Source organism: Pyrus communis, chromosome 16 (genome assembly GCF_963583255.1).
Source record: "Pyrus communis chromosome 16, drPyrComm1.1, whole genome shotgun sequence".
Taxonomy (NCBI): Eukaryota; Viridiplantae; Streptophyta; class Magnoliopsida; order Rosales; family Rosaceae; genus Pyrus; species Pyrus communis.
Genome location: NC_084818.1, coordinates 8505099 through 8526411, shown reverse-complemented (window position 1 = coordinate 8526411; position 21313 = coordinate 8505099). Strand labels below are relative to the sequence as shown.

Genomic DNA, 21313 nt, shown 5'->3' with positions numbered 1-21313 from the left:
TATTTGAGTTGATTGTGATATATTTTTTCTTTATTCTATAAAAATAATTTAAAGAGAAAATAAACTTAACGATATGGTATCTCACTGACTATTTCTTTTTCTTTTTCCTTTTTTTTTGGAATTGCTATTTGCACTTCAAATTTTTCATTTTACACTCCAAACTTTCTATATTTAGAAAGAAAAATACACCTGTGAGGAGTGTAAAATAAGATTTTTGGAGTGTCAATAACACTTCCTTTTTTTTTTTTATGTAGAGGAACTATATCACATATATGTAGAACGAGAGTTAATTATACAGTCTCCTTTAATAAAGTAAGAATAAGTGTTCTATTAATGAAACTTGTATCTGTATTGTAATATTTAATGACAAATAACGCATGCAAGCAAAATTTAAGTGATTTGTCCAAATATGTTAGAGAAGTAAGCACATTGCAAGTCTAAAACTTTTGCAAATGGAATTTCACATTAACATAGTACTATGTTCTTTGTGTTTTATTGATCAAAGTTGAAAAGGAGTACTATGTTCTTTGTGTTTTATTGATCAAAGTTGAAAAGGAATGGTGTTTGAGCCTAGAGCTTTGTTAGGCGCGTGTGAGTTTACACTCCCACACTTACTACTAACACGTCTTGTTGAAGATACTTCAAAATACAGGCTGCAGTTCCACATGTACATGTGTACATGTTATTTTAGTATTGAGAGAGAGAGAGAAAGAGAGGGAGAGGGAGGGAGGGAGAGAGAGAGAGGATTGGAATTTACAAAGTTTGTTGAAGGGAAGCAAGCAAAGCAAAGGCAAAGGCAAAGGCTGAAAGGCAAAGCCCCATTACTTTGCCTCAACGATTTGTGTAGAGACGATGATTGGAGTGCAAGCCTGGAACCACGGAATCTGCGGTGCTCCCCTCACTCCCACTCCTCTCAACATTTTACCATCTTTTTTTATATATTTTTTCTTGTATTTTAATCTATAATTTCTATTATCTATTCTATGTATGACAGTTTATGTTGTCAAGTGTTGTCATGCTTGCACGACCACATATTACATGCAATTTTTGAGTGTCTTCTTAATTTATTGTTGTTGGTTGTGAAAACAAAAACTTGGTTACACCAGTTTTATACACTGATTCATCGTCACGTAATGTGAGAGACAGACACCACCGATGTATGAAACAAGAATATGAGAGTTTTTCTCACATTTTGGGACTAAATTTGGCAACTTGTAATTTAACCCTCCTATATTTAAGGATTTTCTTTTCCTTTTTTAAGGGAAATTACATCCAACTAAATTTGAATTCCTCTAAATTCATGCTTCATGATGATCAAGATCTATGGGACAATTAGATGACAACAGAGATATATGGTACATCATTTTTGTCAGACTTGCAACTCAACCACTAAATATGTACTGTATTAGTGATCAATCAAGAATGGAAATTTCTCAATCACCATTCAAGATAATTAGGTACATTTTACCTTAAATGTCAATGAATCTCTTCATTTTCTGTGCCATGTAATAGTTTAATATCAGCCCCAACTTGAGAAATTTTCAATGCCCGGAATAAGGGGCAATACGCCGGCACCATACGTTATTATACAAGTGGAAATTTTTTATTCAAGTGTCCTTCCAGTTGTATAATAACGTATAGCATAACTTCCTGTATTCCGAGCACACTAAAAAAAACTCTCCCAACTTTTAGGCAACATTGTCACATCCCGGTCCGCATAGTAAGATATTGTTAGCTTTGGGTCACGCCCTCACGGATTTGTTCTGGGCTTCCACCCAAAACACGTCTTACTATAGGGAGGTGGACATGTACATATAAGGCACATCACCTCCTCTTCCCTAGGCGATGTGAGATCTTACAATCCACCCCCCTTAGGGGCCCAACACCCTTGTCGGCACACTTCCGGCCATGGAGTGGTTCTGATACCAAATTGTCACATCCCAGTCCGCATAATAATATATTGTCCGCTTTGGGCCACACCCTCACGGATTTGTTCTTGGGCTTCCACCCAAAACGCGTCTTACTATAGAAAGGTGAGAAATGTACATATAAGGCACATCACCTCCTCTCCCCCCGGGCGATGTGGGATCTTACAATCCACCCCCTTAGGGCCCTGACGCTCTCGCCGGCACACTTCCAGCCGGGGAGTGGCTCTGATACCAAATTGTCCCATCCCAGTCTGCATAGTAAGATATTGTCCGCTTTGGGCCACGCCCTCACGAATTTGTTCCTGAGCTTCCACCCAAAACGTGTCTTGCTGTAGGGAGGTGGGCATGTACATATAAGGCACATCACCTCCTCTCCCTAGGGCAATGTGGGATCTTACAAACATCGTCACCCATCTTCTTCGGTTCAATTGTTTTGGTTAAGTGTTGAGCATTGTTTGACTCTTCTCTGTGATAGGGTTCATAAATTGAAAATTAGTCTAGTAGTATGTGAAACTAATTGTTCAAATTATATGGGATGAATTTCGTACACATATTTTAAAGAGTAATGTTAGAAATATCATATATTTATATCACATTTGTGTATTATCTGATATGGCAAGCGAGGCATACAACTAACAATGTTACATCCCACATCGCTCAGGGGAGTGGATCATGTAAGCCTTATATATATATATATATATATATATATATATATTCTCATCTCTACCTAGCACAAGGCCTTTTGGGAGCTCACTGGATTCGAAGATCATCGGAACTCCAAAGTTAAGCGAGTTCGCGCGAGAGCAATCCTTGGATGAGTGACTCATTGGAAAGTTCTCGTGTGAGTTCCCAGAAACAAAACCATGAGGGCGTGGTTGGGGCCCAAAGCGAACAATATCGTGCTACGGTGGAGTCGAGCCCAGGATGTGGTGGGCGCCCAGGCCGGGATGTGACAATTTGGTATCTAAGCCAATCCTTGGCCGGAAGTATGCCATCAAAGACGTCGGGCCCCTAAGGGGGGTAGATTGTTACATCCCACATCGCCCAGGGGAGTGGATCCTATAAGCCTTATATGTATATTCTCATCTCTACCTGGCACGAGGCCTTTTGGGAGCTCACTGGCTTTGGAGATCATCGGAACTCTGAAGTTAAGCGAGTTCGGGTGAGAGCAATCCCAGGATGGGTGACCCACTGGGAAGTTCTCTTGTGAGTTTCCAAAAACGAAACTGTGAGAGTGTGGTTGGGGCCCAAAGAGGACAATATCGTGCTACTGTGGAGTCGAGCTCGGGATGTGGTGGGGACCCAGGTCGGGATTTGACAAACAATATCTAACAAGATCAAAAATGCGATTCAATAATATGTGATTCAAAAATGCGTACTCCCTAATAGCTTATTAGAGTCATTATACAAGTAGTCATGCATGTATGTTCCATCTGTTTTTAGTTGAAATTTGAAAAACTTTAGATTGCCTTAAATATCAGTTTTCTTTTTTGGAAAAAGCCTTAAATATCAGTTTTCAAGTCATTAAAAATATATATAAATCCAACAAATAAAAATGTCACCAAAATAAAGGAGGAAAATTAATAAAACAAGATGCCTTTTTATTTTCCTCGTTTTCCCTTTCTTTCGATTTCATGGGTTTTGACTTATACAATTCATACCACCATGTGCGAGGCAGCGAGTGTGATGTCTCGTAGCCTAAATCCTCGTTTTATATACCAAGCCAAAGATTAAAGAAAATGATTTATATGTCTTTGGTTGAATAATAAATTATTTTCCAAAGAAAAAAAGAAAATAATTAATATGTATTTTGTTTAAAATAGAGTAATTTTGCTTTTAAATACAAGTAGCACGAAATATAAATATTTTTGGAGTTAAGGGTAAGCTGGTTTGTTTCTCAAACTGCACTTCATGATAAAATTAATTAATGGAAACTAAACAATGCTGCTAATTAAATTTTAAATTTTCTTTTATCCAACAAAATATGAATTTTAAAACGTAGTAATATGGATAAGTATCTTTGTGAGTATTCTTGGGAACACTATTTGTTTGTAATCAATCAGTTCATGTGTGCTGTTGACCCTGCAGCAGCCAGTCATATTCCCCAAGTACTAAGCCGGTTTAGTTCTATGATTATCAACTAATTAATCCTGTTCTGCATATATTCTATGTAGAAGCTGATCATCATTGAGGTTCACTTAAAAATGTTGAAATGGATGGAAATAATTATGGTTATTAACAAACCTTATTTTAAATGCTTAAATAGATTTGAAGTAACTGATTACTAATAAGAAAAGAAAAATTAAACAGAAGTTATATGTTAAAGTGCTGAAGTCATTGATATTGTGCACCAGAATTATGATACAGCTTATCTTTGGGATGAAGATCTCTTCTTAGTGGCGAACTACTACTTGAAGTTGTTCAAGTTATAAATATATCGTATGCACTTTTATTAGTACGTATTCGAGTACCCTTATTTTTTAATACCAGATATATGAGGGAAAGACAATTGAACTTGGGATTGGTGTATGGTCGGGTGAATGCTCTTAATCATCTAAGTCATTATTGTAACATCCCACATCGTCTAAGGGAGTGGATCCCTGTAAGCCTTATATGTATGTTCTCATCTCTACCTAGCATGAGGATTTTTGGGAGCTCATTGGCTTTAGGTTCCATCGGAACTCCGAAGTTAAGCGAATTCATGCGAAAGCAATCCCAGGATGGGTGACCCATTGGGAAGTTCTCATGTGAGTTCCCAAAAACAAAACTGTGAGGGCGTGGTCGGGGCCTAAAGCGGACAATATCATGATATGATGGAGTCGAGCCCGAGATGTGACAATTTGGTATTAGAGCCAATCCCTGGCCGGAAGTGTGCCGACGAGGACGTCGGGCCCCTAAGGGGGGTGGATTGTAACATCCCACATCGCCCAAGGGAGTGGATCATGTAAGCCTTATGTGTATATTCCCATCTCTACCTAGCACAAGGCCTTTTGGGAGCTCACTAGCTTCGGGTTCCATCGGAACTCCGAAGTTAAGCGAGTTCGGGCGAGAGCAATCCCAGGCTGGGAAGTTCTCGTGTGACTTCCCAGAAACAAAACCGTGAGGGCGTGGTCAGGGCCTAAAACGGACAATATCATGCTATGGTGGAGTCAAGCCCGAAATGTGGTGGGGGCCCGGGCCGGGATGTGACAATTATTCAGTTAAAAAATATTGTTTAATTGAATGACTTAGGTTTAAGAATGTATATGTTTTTTATTCCATAATGTTTAAGAATGTACTTATTTTTTAAAGTAATAAGTATTTCATTAATTAAATAAACCGAATTCCATCATAGTTCTTTACCAGGCGAACAAACAACAAAACCACAACTAAAACAAAGAAAAAAAAAAAAAAAAAAAACATCACAACATAAAATAAACTCTTTTGAGGTACAATTCCTCAATCATGCGAGACCTACAATTAACCAACCGCAAGATAAACTCAGAAGGCCTTAGCCCTACGAGCTGAAATGAACACCGTCAAGACACACAAGGTAAATATTATACCATCACCTGAAGACTTTGCGACAAGAAAGCATGATTGTGGATCCCTCAAAGCACTGCAACGACCCCACAAAGGAAAGATGGGACCAACTTTGGTGATCTTGCAATCGTCGGCAAAACCCTGTTACGAGTCACCTCCAACAAAAGTCATACTTCCTCCACATAATCCTTGCCAAGCATGCAAACCACAAAAATCACCACCTCAGATTCGGCTCGCTTTAAGATTCGGGGTAGAGCAATAAATCACAACCGTTACAAAAACTCTCCTCCTCAGAAAGAGAGAATGACCACAACCACGATCACAAAGGCCCTCCTTTACAAAGCTAGATAGCGACCACTACCAAAAACAAAAACAAAAAAAGTGAAGGAAGGAATCAAGAGAGATTGCCACCGACCCCAAAACCAAAGACCGGAGTTGGCGTCAGCAGGTTTTTCTTTGGTCTTTTTTTCTCCTATTGCGGCTAGGGTTTGTCTCAGCCGCCTACCCCCGAAGAATTTTACCGTTTAAGAACGTATAATAACTAATGTATTTGTATGGGGATACTTCAGATTAAGGAGCGTAAGGGTTAGAGAAATGAAGAAGGGTGAAAGTTCAACTTTTAACTGTGAATTGCATTTCATTATCAAATCATTAGAACTTTTGACCCTTCCATTTGTAGAATACATGCACAAACGTCTTCCTTTAATTTCACTTTGGCAATTGGATTGGCCAAGCCAAGTCATGCATATGCTCAAAACTACCAATACATTAATTGAAATTTCAAGAAATGGGAAATATTGTTGTATTAATACGACTACTTGCCTTAAATACTGGTTTAGAAACTAATATGGCAATTATGTAATATAATTTATTACCAAAATCTACTTTATTATGTATGCATGTATATATGTACAATATCCGCAAAATCTACTTTATTAATAGATAATTAATTAATTAAAGTAATATAATTTATTACCATATATGTCAAGATGCCAAGCGTCAAGGTAGGTTTGTTAAGTTATAATTTATCAATTAATTCTTGGCTTGAAGAGTTATCTGGATGTGGTGTGGATAATATACGTTGTGTCCAGCACGTAAGATTCCAAAAACCAGCCTTAGACGAAATTTAAATGTAGAGATGAGAGTAGGGTTTGGTCGTCCTTGGAGAAGCAAGGGATCACTTTATTCTGCTGATCATGGGTTCCTCTCTCCTGTAAGGTTCCTCTCATGACTTCATTTTTACGTACTACTACAAGACAAGATAACCATACATATAATAATATCAAATTCCAACCATATAATATACATACATATGGTTCATATAATATTACACTATAGCTAGCTTGGACTAAGAAATTGCTTGCTAAGCAGGGAAATATTGAGCAACTACGCCAGTCAATAACCGAGTTTTCCATTTTTTTATGTTAATATTGTATATGCATACTATCTGTCTGCTCTACTTCACAAGTCACCCATGAGAGAGAGAGAGAGAGAGAGAGAGAGAGAGAGAGGGATTTTGTAACTTGTGAGCCACTCAATGGAACATGTTTGTTGCAACTAAGCAACCCAAAACACCAAAGTAGTTGAATAGGGTTTCAGTGTGTAACAGATGAATGAGATTGTATATCTATCCAGATATAAACTATTCAGAACACAAGTCACATGGTTTATTATTATTATTTTTTTTCAAAAAAAGGATCATGTTGGTGGTTTTGCCACGACAATCCACCTTTTCAGGAGCCGAGAAGATTCATGGAGGCATTTCAACCTCCCTCTGGCCACCATCATGCGATTCATCAATGCCAGAAATCAACCCAATAAAGTGTCGTGTGGAACACGAGCCTGTAATTCGTCCCCAACTATTGGGGCACCCCCGGTGGTTTAGTCACAAGGTTTATTTGCACAAGTCGACTTAGGCAGCAGAAAAACATAAGATTAAACAATATTGGGATCCACCAATTTAATTATCTATGTTATAGAGATTACAGACACATGTAGTGATCGTATATGCGCTAGAGGCCACTTCTCTCTCAGACACATGAGTCTCATCCATAATGTGCCATGCTTAATGCCACACTAATTACTTTTTACAGAGAAAGACATCCTTATTTCCCTCTCCCTCTCATGACAGATACTACAACAAGAAGCTCAACCCCCCTAATGTGTTTTTGCTGAGCTTGTGGATATGACTGATGAAACTAATTAATTAATATCTTTATTAAGAGATGTGTTCCAATATTCCAAATTTTGATACTATAATTAAGGGAAATTCTAAGATCAGTCGCGTTGGCAGTCGTGAGGTGATCTACTGATCCTATCACTCCACCATGAATGATTAGTAATAATAAAGTTTTTTTTTTTCGTTTTTGTTTCGTTTAGTGTTTAATTAAGATTGAATTAGAATGATAACTCATAAATTAACTACATTTGGAATTGATTATTACTCCTAACATAAATTAACTACATTTGTCACGGTCATTAATTACATTTGGAATTGATTATTAATTATTACTCCTAAGTCCTAACATAAATTAACTTCATCTTCCGTAGATCTGAATCTGAGTATGAATACGACATCATAATCTATCAGAACCATACTTTGCAGTTGGCACTTCTCTTGTACGTACTTCGTGATTCATGCCTCCACAGTGTACTGACCTAACCCAACTATTTTCTTTTCCTTTTTTTATTTCCTCCTTTCCCTCTGCATTAGTCATTTGCTTTCAGTAATACAGAGAGTACACGAAACCAATACTTCGGATTAGTTTATTTAAATACCTTTTTATATATTTTAACAAACGTATTATCTATCCTAAAGGGGAGTGAGTGTGTTTACCTTCATAAGGGATAACAATAATGTGGTTCACCAACTTTGCTGAGAATCAAATCTAAGACCTCTTACTTACAAGCGAAGAGAAATATCACTAGACAGTAATACTAAGTCACTTTTGCATGTATACTTAGCGGTGCTGACTTGCGAGTAAAATTATTTTCAAAAAAAAAAAAAAAAAAAAAAAAAAAAAAGTTAAAGTGTGAATAATTTAGAAGTATGATAAAAATTCAAGAGGAGCCAAGATGGTGTCACCAGCAGGAGACCAAATTTACAAGTATTTTAATTTTATTTTTTTTATTTTGAAAAAGGGGACACACTAGTGGCTTAACCACAGTGGTCCACTTTTTTAGGGGACGAGAAGACTAACAGAAGACGGGGCGTATAATTTACCAGAATCAAATATAGGACATGTCGTATGAAATACGAATCTAACATTTGTCCACAACAACTGGACCATCCGGTGGTGGTTGACCAAGTTTACAAGTTTGGTTATGTTAATTTGTGTATATTACACTATACGTGTGATGTTTTCTTTTAAAATTTGCATTATATCAACTTGCATTCATCTGTATATACGCCAAAGTCATTGTCCAAACTAATTTGAGTGGTACAATATGAAATTAGAGCGTGTTTACGTATCCGTAATCGGAATAAAAAGTCGGAATGTGATTCCGATTACGGGTTATTCTTGTCTACTAAAATTTGAAGGAATCAAACTGGATAGGGTCCACTCGAAAGATAGGAATTGAACTCCGAATTTTGGAGGAATTGAACTCATGAGTAGGAGGTGTCATTTGAGTTCCGGGACAAAGGAGGAATCCGGAATACAATTTTCTACCCATTATAACCCCATCTAATTCCTGAAAAACTCCAAATCTGCCACTCAAATCAACAAGCCCAGACCTCTCTGCCTGCCTCCCTTTCACCTCCCTGTGCCCAGCGAACCAATCTCAAGAATCCTAGGGCGTCTTCAGATATCGTAGTGAGCTGGTTGTTCTTTGGTTGTGGCATCGTGGTTGTGTGGGGATGGAGGTGCGACGCGCAAGAGAGATCAATGGATGCACAGGAAATGATGATGAAGGATCCACAGAAAATAAAATGGAGGAGAAGGAGGAAGAGAGTGGTGGCGGTAGCCGCTGGTGAGGACTGAGGAAGGATACTGGGAAGAAGAGAAATGACGTTAAAATTTAAGTTCCAAACGGTAGAAAACTTGGGCTGCTGGCTTGGGAAGTTATGGGGTGGGTATAAAAAATTAGGTTTGAAAAGTTCAAAAAAAAAAAAAAAAAAAAAAAAAAAAAAAAAAAAAAGTTTATAAATTAGTTTATAAAGAGATAGAAAATTCAATCATTTATGGGTTAAGATTGTATGAAAATTAAATTATACTAATTATCACATAAAATAATTCATTTAGACCAAGGGCAGTTTAGTAATCAAATGGTTTTGATTCCAATTCAGAAGTGAATTGGTAAACAACTTGTATGAAACCAACATCAATCCTATTCTGTTTCTAACAATTTGGTAAACACCTTTCATAGGAATCTGATTTTGATTTCTCCTCAATCCAATTCCACGTCAATTCAATTCATCCTCAATTATATTCCCCCCTTTTTATTACGGATTAGTAAACGAGCCCTTAGTGTTCACTATTGATTTAGAGTGGGAAAATAACACCTCCACCATTGTCATTCTCCAATTTCAGAATTAACCAAATATGAATTTAGTGTTTGAATATGATTTTCTTCTATTTATAATTTGCACTCACTCTCTCTTTGCTAGCTAATAGCTATGGGTTACTAATACATGGGAGTGGTGGTGTGGTGGATGTGATTTGAATTAAATGGAAAGATTATGACTTAATTAATTGTGATCTTGAAGTGTATAACAAGGACAAATTGGTAGAGGGCTGAAAACCAATATGGTGCATGTTGATTGCTCAGAAAGGGCATGAGAATACTAACATAGAACACAGGTTGCAAATTGGTTCATCAGAATACGACACGAGCTTTATTAAGCAGCACAAAACATGACCTTAATTAAGCTAAACTTGCTAATAAATCCAATCCAAAGATAATTTTTTTCATATTATTTTTTGGGAATTGTTATTGGCATTCTAAAAATCTCATTTTGCACTCCAAACTTTCCGTAATTTAAGGAAAAATATACGTGTGAGGAGTGTGAAACAAGATTTTTAGAATGCTAAAAACAGTTTCCTATTTTTCTCATTGTTTTTTTTTTATTTACTTTTGATTTTGGTGAACCTTTAAAAAAAAGACCATGAGCCATGAAACAGCCAAGAGATAGAGGAAGCCAAATGATTTTTTATCCATTAGATTGGCAAGTTGAAAAAAAATAATATTTTCTTAATTCGAAACAACCATTTCCCCTACTGTTGAGTCGTCCGCATTGTTAAAAAAAGCGAAAAAATATCCTCTTCGGATCTCTTCCTCCAAAGTCTATGTATCAAATGATCCAGATCCTTGAAATTTGATCTAACAGTAAAAAATTATTATAACTTTTAAATTTTTTTACTAACTTCTCTAATTTTAGCCGTTGAATCAAATTTCAAAAGTCCGAATCACTTGATCTAGAGGCTTTAGAGAAGAGATCCAGAGAGGATCTCTTTCCAAAAAAAACTGCTAATGTATCTTTCCAACAGGATCCTCTCCGGATCTTTTTAATGATGATCATAAGAATCTGTAAATCGTGTTCGTTCATCGTACATCATGCGTTCAATTTTTGTCAAGTACTGTTTTTTTTTTTTAATTTTAAATAAAAATATTTAAAATCATTTTTGACCGCACAATGTACAATGAATGAACACAATTCACAAATTTCCAAAATTCTCGAGGATCCGACAAGTATCCGAATTCCTTTTTTTTGGTACCATGACTGCATTTCCGTTAATTAGAAAACTGACCCAACTGTCATTACGCTGCTTTGAAACAGCAACGCAGTTCTAGGAAACAGAAATCACTGTTTTTTTTTTTTTTTTGGTCGAACATAAAATAAAATAAAGAGAGGTAGGAAAATGTTAATTTACTATGCTTTCTTGCTTTCAATTTGCCATGGAACAGACAACAGAGTAAAATATATGAGCGCATCGAAAACCGTTGAGTTACTGAACTAATATATGTATATATATACATATATATATATATATATATAGAATTATTAGAAATTATAAACAAAATAATAAAAAGAGTTTTTTTTTATAACTTCACTCACAAAATAAAACTCTCTTTGGATCACTAATCACTCTGGAATAAAATTGGAAAATAAGTTTGATTGGGTTTTGCCTCTCTCCCTCCTCAACTGCAGGAAAAAACCATGCTTTGGTCGACCATGGCACTCAACTCTTATGACATCCTTGGAACAACATGTCTACAGCTGAGCTACTCAAACTCGCCGAGGTTCAACAAACACAGATGTAGTTCTTGGGGGCACAGTGAAGCATCCTGAGGAACCATCATACGTAGATCTCTTAACTATTTCATCCGTTGACGTGACCTGCAACAAGTGGATATTTAAAGAACCAGTATAAAACAAATCAAGCAGGTTTATCTTTGAAGCAACTTCAAGTGATCTGAGCTCATCTGACATTCAGAATCTTTCTTCTAGGCTTGAGATGTTATGCAGAAAATCTCTGGCGCTCCCTTCGATTATGCCAAATTTGAGCAAAGAAACAACATGAAAAAACAGCGGTAATTGACGTCAATCGTTTACCTGCACAGGATGCAACTGAAGAGTCCTAGACCGAAGAGGGGGACTGGCAAATGACACCTCAGTTGGACACGCATTGATGATAACCACAATGTAAGAGAAACTGTGCAGCACAAAGGTTTGTCAAGTGAATTATTTTCCAATCGTTGGTATCATGGATAAATTAAAGTTAGAGATATTTATACCGACATTGGATCAAGCTGAGATAACCCTGGCACGCCTTCATGACCATCTTCAATGCTCATTACTATGACTCCAGGGACTAATGAAGGACCAGTGTTATGGAAACGTACCCGTTCCTGAACAGTGAATATTATGTATTAAAACTTGGGTGCAAATTTGGTTTATCTCTAAAATAAATGGTTCATCTCATATCTCTAAAATAAATGGTTCATCTCATAGCGTTTGCTATACAAGAAGCCCATCACTTTTTCTTGGTAAAATCAATTCCAAGAAAAAACATTACTATTGTAGTGGAACGTAAGTATAGATACGAGGCTTCTCACCTGAATAGCATTTGATGTCCTCAAACGAAAAAGTGGTGAAGAGTACCTAATATGTAACAAATTAGAGAAGTTCTCCACAGCAGCGAGGATGTGACTCTTCTGAGGCTTAAAGGATGGATCTGCTAATCTTGGTTGCATTCTGAAGAAAGAAAACATAACCATAAAAATTATGACTTGACATTTTATACCAGTCATTATAAACTTTCTGATGCCAGATACACCTTTCTACATCCCATGTCATCGTCACTAAGAAATACGCAGAATCAAATGATTGTGGAAACAGACGAGTGCTTACAGCGGCCAGCTGTGTTCGTTCTTCTCTTTTGGAGGAAGGCCAACACCCCAATTGTTAGAGCTATAAGTGAAGTCCAGCCTGGAAATCATACCAACAAACGTTATGCTTGAGAAAGACAGACGTTATAGCATGCATGGGTTACTCAATTAGAAAAGATGAAATGGGACTATAGGAGTGAGATTTATTCTTGAACACACAAAAGATCCAACTTGTAACTCGAAAGTAGCAGATAATGCAGAAGATCATATACTTATTCGAGCAGTTAGATATAAGATCAGCTAAAATTGTGAAATCTTATGTAACAACTATAACTAAGACTGTAACTTGGGAATGAGATTAGCAATTGACCTATTGAACCAATCACCAGAATTGTATGAGTCACGATCAAGTGATTTTGACCGAAGCAGCTCATCGCCGGCGTGGAAAAATGGTATCCCCTAAAATTAGGAAATCATTTATAACTGATTGGTCATACAATATCCCAAAAAATGAACAATATAAAAATGAATTAATAAACATTATAAATAATCCTAGTAGCCTGCCATTTCATACATGAAATTTTCGTTAAATCAACATTAAATACGATTTAAAACCTGTCCGAGTGCTATTATACTCGTCGCCAAGTGATTTATCCTGCATCTCTCCTCTAAAGAAATTTCCATCGAAGTCTACACGTAATGGATTGAGTTAGACAAGAAGTTACAAATCTGAAGTCAAACAAATACTGCAGAAGTACATGTACCTTCAGAGCCACAATGTCGAACAGAGTTTCGTTGTCATGAGCAGAAACATAATTGATCTGGAGAACAAACGTGGTTGTCAATTGTATGGTTTTTCTATGTTAATATTCGTCATTCTACCTTTAAAGCATCAATATGAAGTTATGAACAATGCATTAACATCCCGAGCAAAATGCATTAACCGAAGTTCATTAACTGCCAATACTCAGATTTGCTAAGCCCACTTGACAGCAGGTTCTCAACCTAGCATCTAAAATTATACATTACATTACATCGGTTAAGGGTATAAAATATGGCTCAGAAAACATCAAGTACCTTCAAACAGGTGGTGATAGGCACAAAATCACAAGAACCAAAATTATGAATCCTGATATAGATACTTACAGTTTCAGTAGGAGATAAAGTATATGCTACAGGTGTCCCGCCATAGGTCAAAACTTCTGCTCCTTTTACCTGAATGAATCATTGGAAATGTCAAGGTAATGCATTTCAGCTAAAACATCAACAGCGGATATTGATACTTATCCCTCTGGAAATTAATGTATACCTCTTTCCCTTCACAATCGGTTAGCACAAAATCCCTCAGGTTTGCAGCCATTCCAACCTGCATTACTGTACTTCATTAGATACGATCACAACTAAAAGACTAAAGGAATTATGGCTTATGAAACCTTTTGCAATATCACTGTTTTACAAATAAGATTTGGATCCAAAGTCAGTTAATATTTAAAATGGGATGACAATCAAAACTTCAAATAGATGAGAAAATGAAACGTAAAAGAAACTTCAAAGTGACCATCCCTAGAGAACTTCGTTTTTTATTGAAAATTCTTATCCCCTAGGTGAAGCGTATCAGTTTTAGTCTACCAATGCAGCTCATTCCGTCAATACAAGAACAATTTTCAGTTTAATTTCAGTTGGCATCCATCAATTTTCATGATTTCATTTGTACATGGACTAAGGAGACAAAGGAGTCCAGCATCGGGCCAAAAACAAAATGCTAGATATACAAAAATGCATTAAAATGATAAACCTGAATGTGATCCTTTGATTCAGCAAGCATGTGTTTTGCAACACTTTCCGGACCATGATCGTGACCATTAGGCTACAGAAGAAAATAAATCCATTAACTATGATGAAAACAATCATACAATATTCAACATAAGAGATCACTTTCACCCTTAGCATGAGTCAAAACTGTAGTGATATACATATTACTCCTTCAATGATGCAAAACAAGATATATGTGTAGAGTGATGGTCTTTCTCCGTATAGTCTAGCTCACAATGTTGATCATGCAAATTTCACTTCACCTTATTATGGTCTTAAGAGATTGCGGGACACATAACATGTCAAAATGTTTCAGTACAGAGCACCCACTATACTCATACAACACATATATAGCATATGCATGCAACTTATTAGCACACGAAACAAAATTCATAGTAGTCTCGCTAAATAATCAACTAATATATAAAGAGCTCATTTTAAAGTCATTATATACCTGCAAGAGTAGACCGGTCACAAATCCTTGCTGAAGAGGATGGCCAAATGGAGATCCACCAAGTATTGCATCCCGTATTCGATCATTAAAACTGATAGATAAATCAACACATAGCTATAGGCACTCACTAGGTAGTGAAGAAAGAAGTGGAAGAAAGGAAAATCTAGTATATATAGTTCCCACTGAGTTCGCATTTGACTAGAACAAGACATTCCACTACAAGGTTGAAGTTCAACCACCGTACATCTTTATTTGTGTCTCTTTTGAATCTCTTATAAGGAGAGAAAAACTAAATAAAAAGCAGGTGCCAGTATCATCCTTTCAACTGTCAGTAAGTGATAGACTATTTTTAATCAGACAGTCCTATATCATGCAATCCTATTTCCTAGTTCCTCAACATAACAAAAAGAAATGTTGGACCCCATTTAAAGGAAACGAAAAATAGTACCTCCCAATTCCAGTTCCACGAAGATTGGACTGTGACGCATTTATTCCACGTCCATTATTGGCAACTTCACCAAAATCCCATCCTTCGCCATATCTTGATAAAAGTGATAAAACAAGAATATTGAGCCAAAATCATGCTAAAGATTCAAGAATTGTAAACAAAACAACAGATCCATAGGGAAAATTCAAGCATCGATTTCCAAAGCTACAATAATAGTGTGTTAAATGAATATAGTGAGTAATTACATATAGATACTTGAGCCATCAACTCCATCCCTTTCCTTTGTTAGGCTGCAGAGTGCATCTTTTGCTTTCTCCTGTGCACAAATTAGTATCTTTTAGGCATTTGGCTATTGAACATCCACTCAATGGACTATGCTAACTGGCTGAGAGTATCATACCATTGTTCTTCTCATTATATGACCCATAAGATCGAACCGGAACCCATCAACCTGCCAAAAGATTCATATGATTCCAGAAACCACCTTTAAGACTTACAAGAATACATGCGATGATGCATACAACTCAAACCCTTTCAATCTAACAATAAATCAGTATACACTTTATAGATGAAACTACGTGAGGCTTCTTTGAGGTATTCAAGCACCATTTGACGAGTGACATCTCACCTTGTAATCAACCGCCCAGTGCAATAGATCATCAACAATTAAACGCTCAACCATAAAATGCTCACTAGCAGTGTTGTTCACACATGTACTATTCTCGATAAAGCCATCCGTATTTCTTCTTAAGTAGTATCCTGGAACAATCTATAAGTAAACTTTAAATCAAAACAGAAGAACGGAAATCATTCAGGAAGACTGTAAGGCAGGACAACAGTCTATATATGGTGGGATCTTATGAATAATAACAAGTCATAACCTTATCAAGAACAGAATTCACACTAAATGGCCCACTTTCGGACAAATGATTGTAGACAGCATCCAAGACAACACGAAGGCCGTAACGGTTAAGCGCCTGCAAGCAATATAACCGCTTTCCCATTATTTTTCACCCAAGTAAACAGGAGCCATACGAGGGGACACTAAAAGCAGAAAACAGGAAAGTCTGAGGAGAAGAGGGTGGGTGGAAGGGATGAAAAGAGAAATCAAGTAAATAAATTGCTAAACAAAAGGAAAGAGAATAAAGATCCAGTTAGGACAATGGAAGAAAAACTTCAACTGACTGCAGATAAGATAACTTGTTAATCTAGTATATCACAAGATGCATTAAACACAGAATTTGGAGAAGTGACAACCTAATATCCATACCTGGACCATCTTCCTGAACTCAATTGCACGGTATGTACCATTTGCATTACTTGCATAGCTTCCTTTAGGGACCCCCCAGAGAACAGGGTTGTACCTTCAAAAGACATAAAGATCAAGCCATCAAAAAGTACTTAAGCTAATAATGTAAAACAAACTGACAGAAGCATACCCCCAGTTATATCCATCATCATTTTGGATAGCTGTAATAAGAGCTTGTTGCTCATCCGAATCTGGAGCAAACTTTTCAAGTATCTTGAAATCTGGCCAATGTCACACAGAGGAATGGTGCAACCAAGCAAAAGTCAATTTAGCTTACATAAGACCACAACATTTTGTTTCTGAAACATCAATGTATATACACAACTCATACATCATATTCCGGTTTGCATCAACATCAATGGGAAAGGTTCCTTTGTATTTGAAGTTCAAATGGAAAGGACTGGTTGTTTTGCAATGCCTAAGCTCGTATATTCCCTTACCTACACTCTTCCAATTCTCCTTCTCATCATCAACCCCTGAAAATTGGTAGGCTGGCAGTAGATGAACATGAGTGATACCAGCATTTGATAATTTCTTCAAATGAAATGCACCCGCTGAATCCTTCAAGCAGTCAAGTACGTATTTTTAATTAGTACAGTCTTATAGAATTCCCCTTTCCTTTCATCCATCATGTAAGATCCACGTGGAATTGAATACTTATAGTTCTAAGTTAAATTAGTATGCTTCAGGCATACTTGGGTTTTAAATTAGTACGCGTCAGGCATACTTGGGTTACACCTCTTAATAGAATAATAGAACTACCTGCAAAGTGAAGGCAAGATATCCACCACGAAATTCAGAATGCACAGTCTGGTCATTGGCACTGCAATGGCAGCTGAGTATATTACGAGTGTAATGCAATACCAAAACAATAACCATATTTGGAGAAACAGACACAGATTACTCGTCAAAAGTTAAACATAGCATACATCACTTGAGATCTCTTTTTTTAGATAATTGGCTGAAAGTGTCATTATATGTTATTACCTGAAATCCCTGATGTGTAACTCATAAATACTTATGTCGGAGAAAGAAATTATATCAGGTTTCTCATCAGCCAATTTATCCCATCCTTCAGGTTTTATATCATCAGAATCAAGATTAACCAGCAATGTCCGCCTGCCATCTGATGAAAGCCTGCTCCAACAAAAATTAAAAGATATTAAATCTGGGAAATGTCAATAAGCAGGCATGTACATCAATGTTCATGACTAAATACATACTAGTGGATAGCAGTGATGCATAACTTTAGAATATGGAAACACCTTAGCTATTTTCCGATAACTGTTGGCTAAATTAGACAACCGGCATACCCTCTAGCATATGGATCGTTTGCATAGCACTTTTCAATTTTCAAGGTGCTAGGATGATATACAGACACTTCATACACGTAATAGCAGCCTTCCCAACTTTTTGGCCCTTTAATACACCAAACGCCATTAACCTCCTCAAGTTGCACAACTTCTTGGGGATTCCCCCCACCTAACGGTTCCTTATAGATGCAAACACATACTTCCTGTTTTGTAAAAAGAAAATGATTGCTTCCATAAGTAGAACTGAGAGGGCAACTCTAGTAATTAATAAAAAAAACTTTTCACATATAAGTTATATACCCGAGCCGTAGGCGCCCAAAGGTACAGTGACACTGATTCTTCTGAATAAAGTGCACCAAGGGGACCATTATACAAGAACAATTCATCTAAAATACCAGGTAACTGCAGACCAGTGGCATCACTGCACCTTCCATTAGCTGTATAATATGAAAACAGATAAACCATATATTCACTGGCTGAAATTAAGAAACTGCATATCGATGATTTATGCTGGTCTAGATTCGCACAAAACACACTCACGGTAATGACTATGTTCCGTCATAAAAAAATTGTGTTTTCAAGATTACCAAGCTTACAAAGCAGTGATCCCATCTGACTGAAACAAAGAAAGTTAAAATACTGATCCAAGATCAGAAAAAATTAAACGTAAATGAACAGCTTCTATATTTTGCAATATAGCACCACAAGTATTTAATGTTAAATTAAATGGTTTACCAGATGGACTGCTACAAAAAATTGTCAACCAATGAAACAATATATGATGTATGTCTAAAGGATTGGAAATAATTAGTCAGGATTCTGATGGGGGTGTTTCATTATATATTCAATCTGAAAGATAGAAGATAATACAAAATATGATGTATGTTTAAAGGATTGGAAATAATTAGTCAGGATTCCGACGGCGGCGTTTCATTATATATTCAATCTGAAAGATAGTAGATAATAGTTCTATGAAAAAGCAATGCAAGAACGCTAAACACTTTAAATGGTCCGAGAATAACTTTTAGCACAAACGGGTGACTACCCCAAAACATTAAATTACAAATAACTAAGAATATTCAAAACGTAATTCTTTAGAAATTGTGAGTTTTATCTACTTCAGCATTCTCAATCACATGCACACCCTCAACAAAAGGTAATTGATCAGAATTCGTTGTATTTCACCACTACTAGTCTAGGGAGACAAAATGGTTTATCTAAGGGTGCGTTGATAAAAAAAGGTAATTGATCAGAATTCGTTGTATTTCACCACTACTAGTCTAGGGAGAGAAAATGGTTTATCTAACGGTGGGTTGATAAAAACTGACTGGCAAAGAACAAATGCAAAAACATTCTTACCATCGAAAGTAGCAACTGCCAGTTGGCATTTGAGAAGACGTTTGGCATCCAAATCAGGGGGCACATTAAAAGCTCTGTAATCTTTGATATGTGGAAATTTTTCTTTCACCTAACAGAAATCATTTTATACATGGGTCAGTTCGAAGCAGTTTCAAAACTTCTCCAGAAGTTACACTAAGAAAAAATAGCAACAAGAGGCTCCATGAAACAGCTTCTACAGATTACATAACATAGTACATTATCCGGAAGCCCATGTTTATCTTCTTCAAGCTTTACTTTTATATCCTCACCTGCTAGCAAAGAAGTCTCATTACACTTAATTTCAAGATTTGAAATAACCACGAATTACATCACTCAAACTCGAAGTATGAGTCAGGAAAGTCCTTACCTAGAATTCCATCACTCGAACAAGATAAAGCCGCGGTTTTACTAGCAAATAAGTAGCAGGAACCATTTCCAACATCGACATTCCAGGCAATCATTGATTCACTAACCCAGAACGCCCTCGAATACAAGAAGCCACTCTGCAGCTGTTCACCCCTCTACACACATACAAGGTCATAACTTAGCATCAACACAAAAAATTGTTCGAATCCCCCTCCCTCCCGTAGTTTTGATTAGATTAGAACATCGCTTGAATAAAAGAAGAAAAAAAACAAGAGAATTGGATTCTATAAATTCATTCGTATCTACCAAAACAGTAACAAAGTTTAATCTTTTAATCAAAACCCACAACCAACTCGAACTTCTCCATCTTATTTTTACTCAAATTTATCATCTCGTTCCGAAATTCACGGAAACCCAATTTCGAAATTCCTAACAGGTTTTGGGAGCGAGAGAGAGAGCGGAAGAAACCTGCGAGGTCGAAGTGGGCTCCTCCTCGGCCGACATTGATAAGGAGGACGACGACGAGCACTGCAAATTGGGGTGTCTGAAAACCCTGGCGGAGCGGAGTGGGAGCGGCGGGAGAAGGGGTTTGCGCTCGGTGGCGAAACGGCGCCGTAGAGAGGATGAAGGACACGTGGCGGGGCGTTGAGGAGGGAAGTGGTGGTTGGTCGTTGGAGCCGTTGATGGTGGCCGGTAAAGAAGAAACGGAGACGAATATAACAAAGGCATCGAATTTTTAACCAATAAATAAATAAAATTCAGAGAAAGAGGGTGTGATTGTGAAGCTCTGAATTTTGCTGCTTTTCTTCAGATCTTCTCTGCCCCAGATTCTTCCATTTTTTGTTGTAAACTATTTTGTTGTCCGTTTTTCAATTACCGCTGACGATGTTATTTCAAAGATTTAACAAAAATTTACGGTAATATTTATTTTAACGAAAATTATATTTTTATAATAAAAATTTAATTTTAATACTATTTATTTTACTTTTTATTTTGTGTTTATTGTTAAAATTCAAAATTTTCAAGTGTTTTTCATTAATTTTCCTTATTTTAAATTACCGTTTCATTTTTGCTCCGGTAGGATAATGAGAGAAATTTTTCAATATCCTAAAAATATGATCCAATACACTCAAGTGTTATAAAACAAGTAGTTAAATATTTTTTTTTTTCAAATATCCACTTATATTATGACGTTTGATATACCAACGCGTGTTCCTAACATGTTGAAAAGTCTCTACAATGATAGACTTTACGACTATCTAGCTCATATAAAAATGAATTTTTTTATTTTTACTTTTAAGGAAGAAATTGTACTCTAAAAATTTGCACACGTCAATTGCACTTTACATGACAAACTAATGATTTTATTATGCCATTTTAGAATGCTAATAATGGTTTCTAAGTAATCATATTCGTTTTAGTTTCATTAGGGTTCGATGTAATTTTAGC

At 36.5% G+C, this 21313-nt stretch overlaps 1 protein-coding gene across 1 annotated transcript; it reads right to left on the bottom strand.

The window, feature by feature from the left end:
* Positions 1-11451: 11451 nt before the first annotated feature.
* Positions 11452-20699, bottom strand: LOC137720922 (pullulanase 1, chloroplastic). The gene is made up of 28 exons (XM_068460042.1): positions 20333-20699; positions 19866-20019; positions 19715-19767; positions 19478-19586; positions 18419-18555; positions 18119-18321; positions 17793-17942; positions 17568-17628; positions 17246-17366; positions 16936-17026; positions 16767-16860; positions 16378-16473; positions 16125-16265; positions 15897-15947; positions 15742-15812; positions 15497-15589; positions 15049-15139; positions 14578-14649; positions 14092-14148; positions 13929-13997; positions 13547-13603; positions 13398-13472; positions 13153-13241; positions 12805-12882; positions 12510-12648; positions 12193-12302; positions 12007-12106; positions 11452-11790 (listed from the first exon to the last, which is right to left on the bottom strand). The coding sequence occupies exons 1-28, from the start codon at positions 20591-20593 to the stop codon at positions 11680-11682; spliced, it is 2934 nt and encodes a 977-aa protein (XP_068316143.1). The 5' UTR covers positions 20594-20699; the 3' UTR covers positions 11452-11679.
* Between the last annotated feature and the right edge of the window lie 614 nt (positions 20700-21313).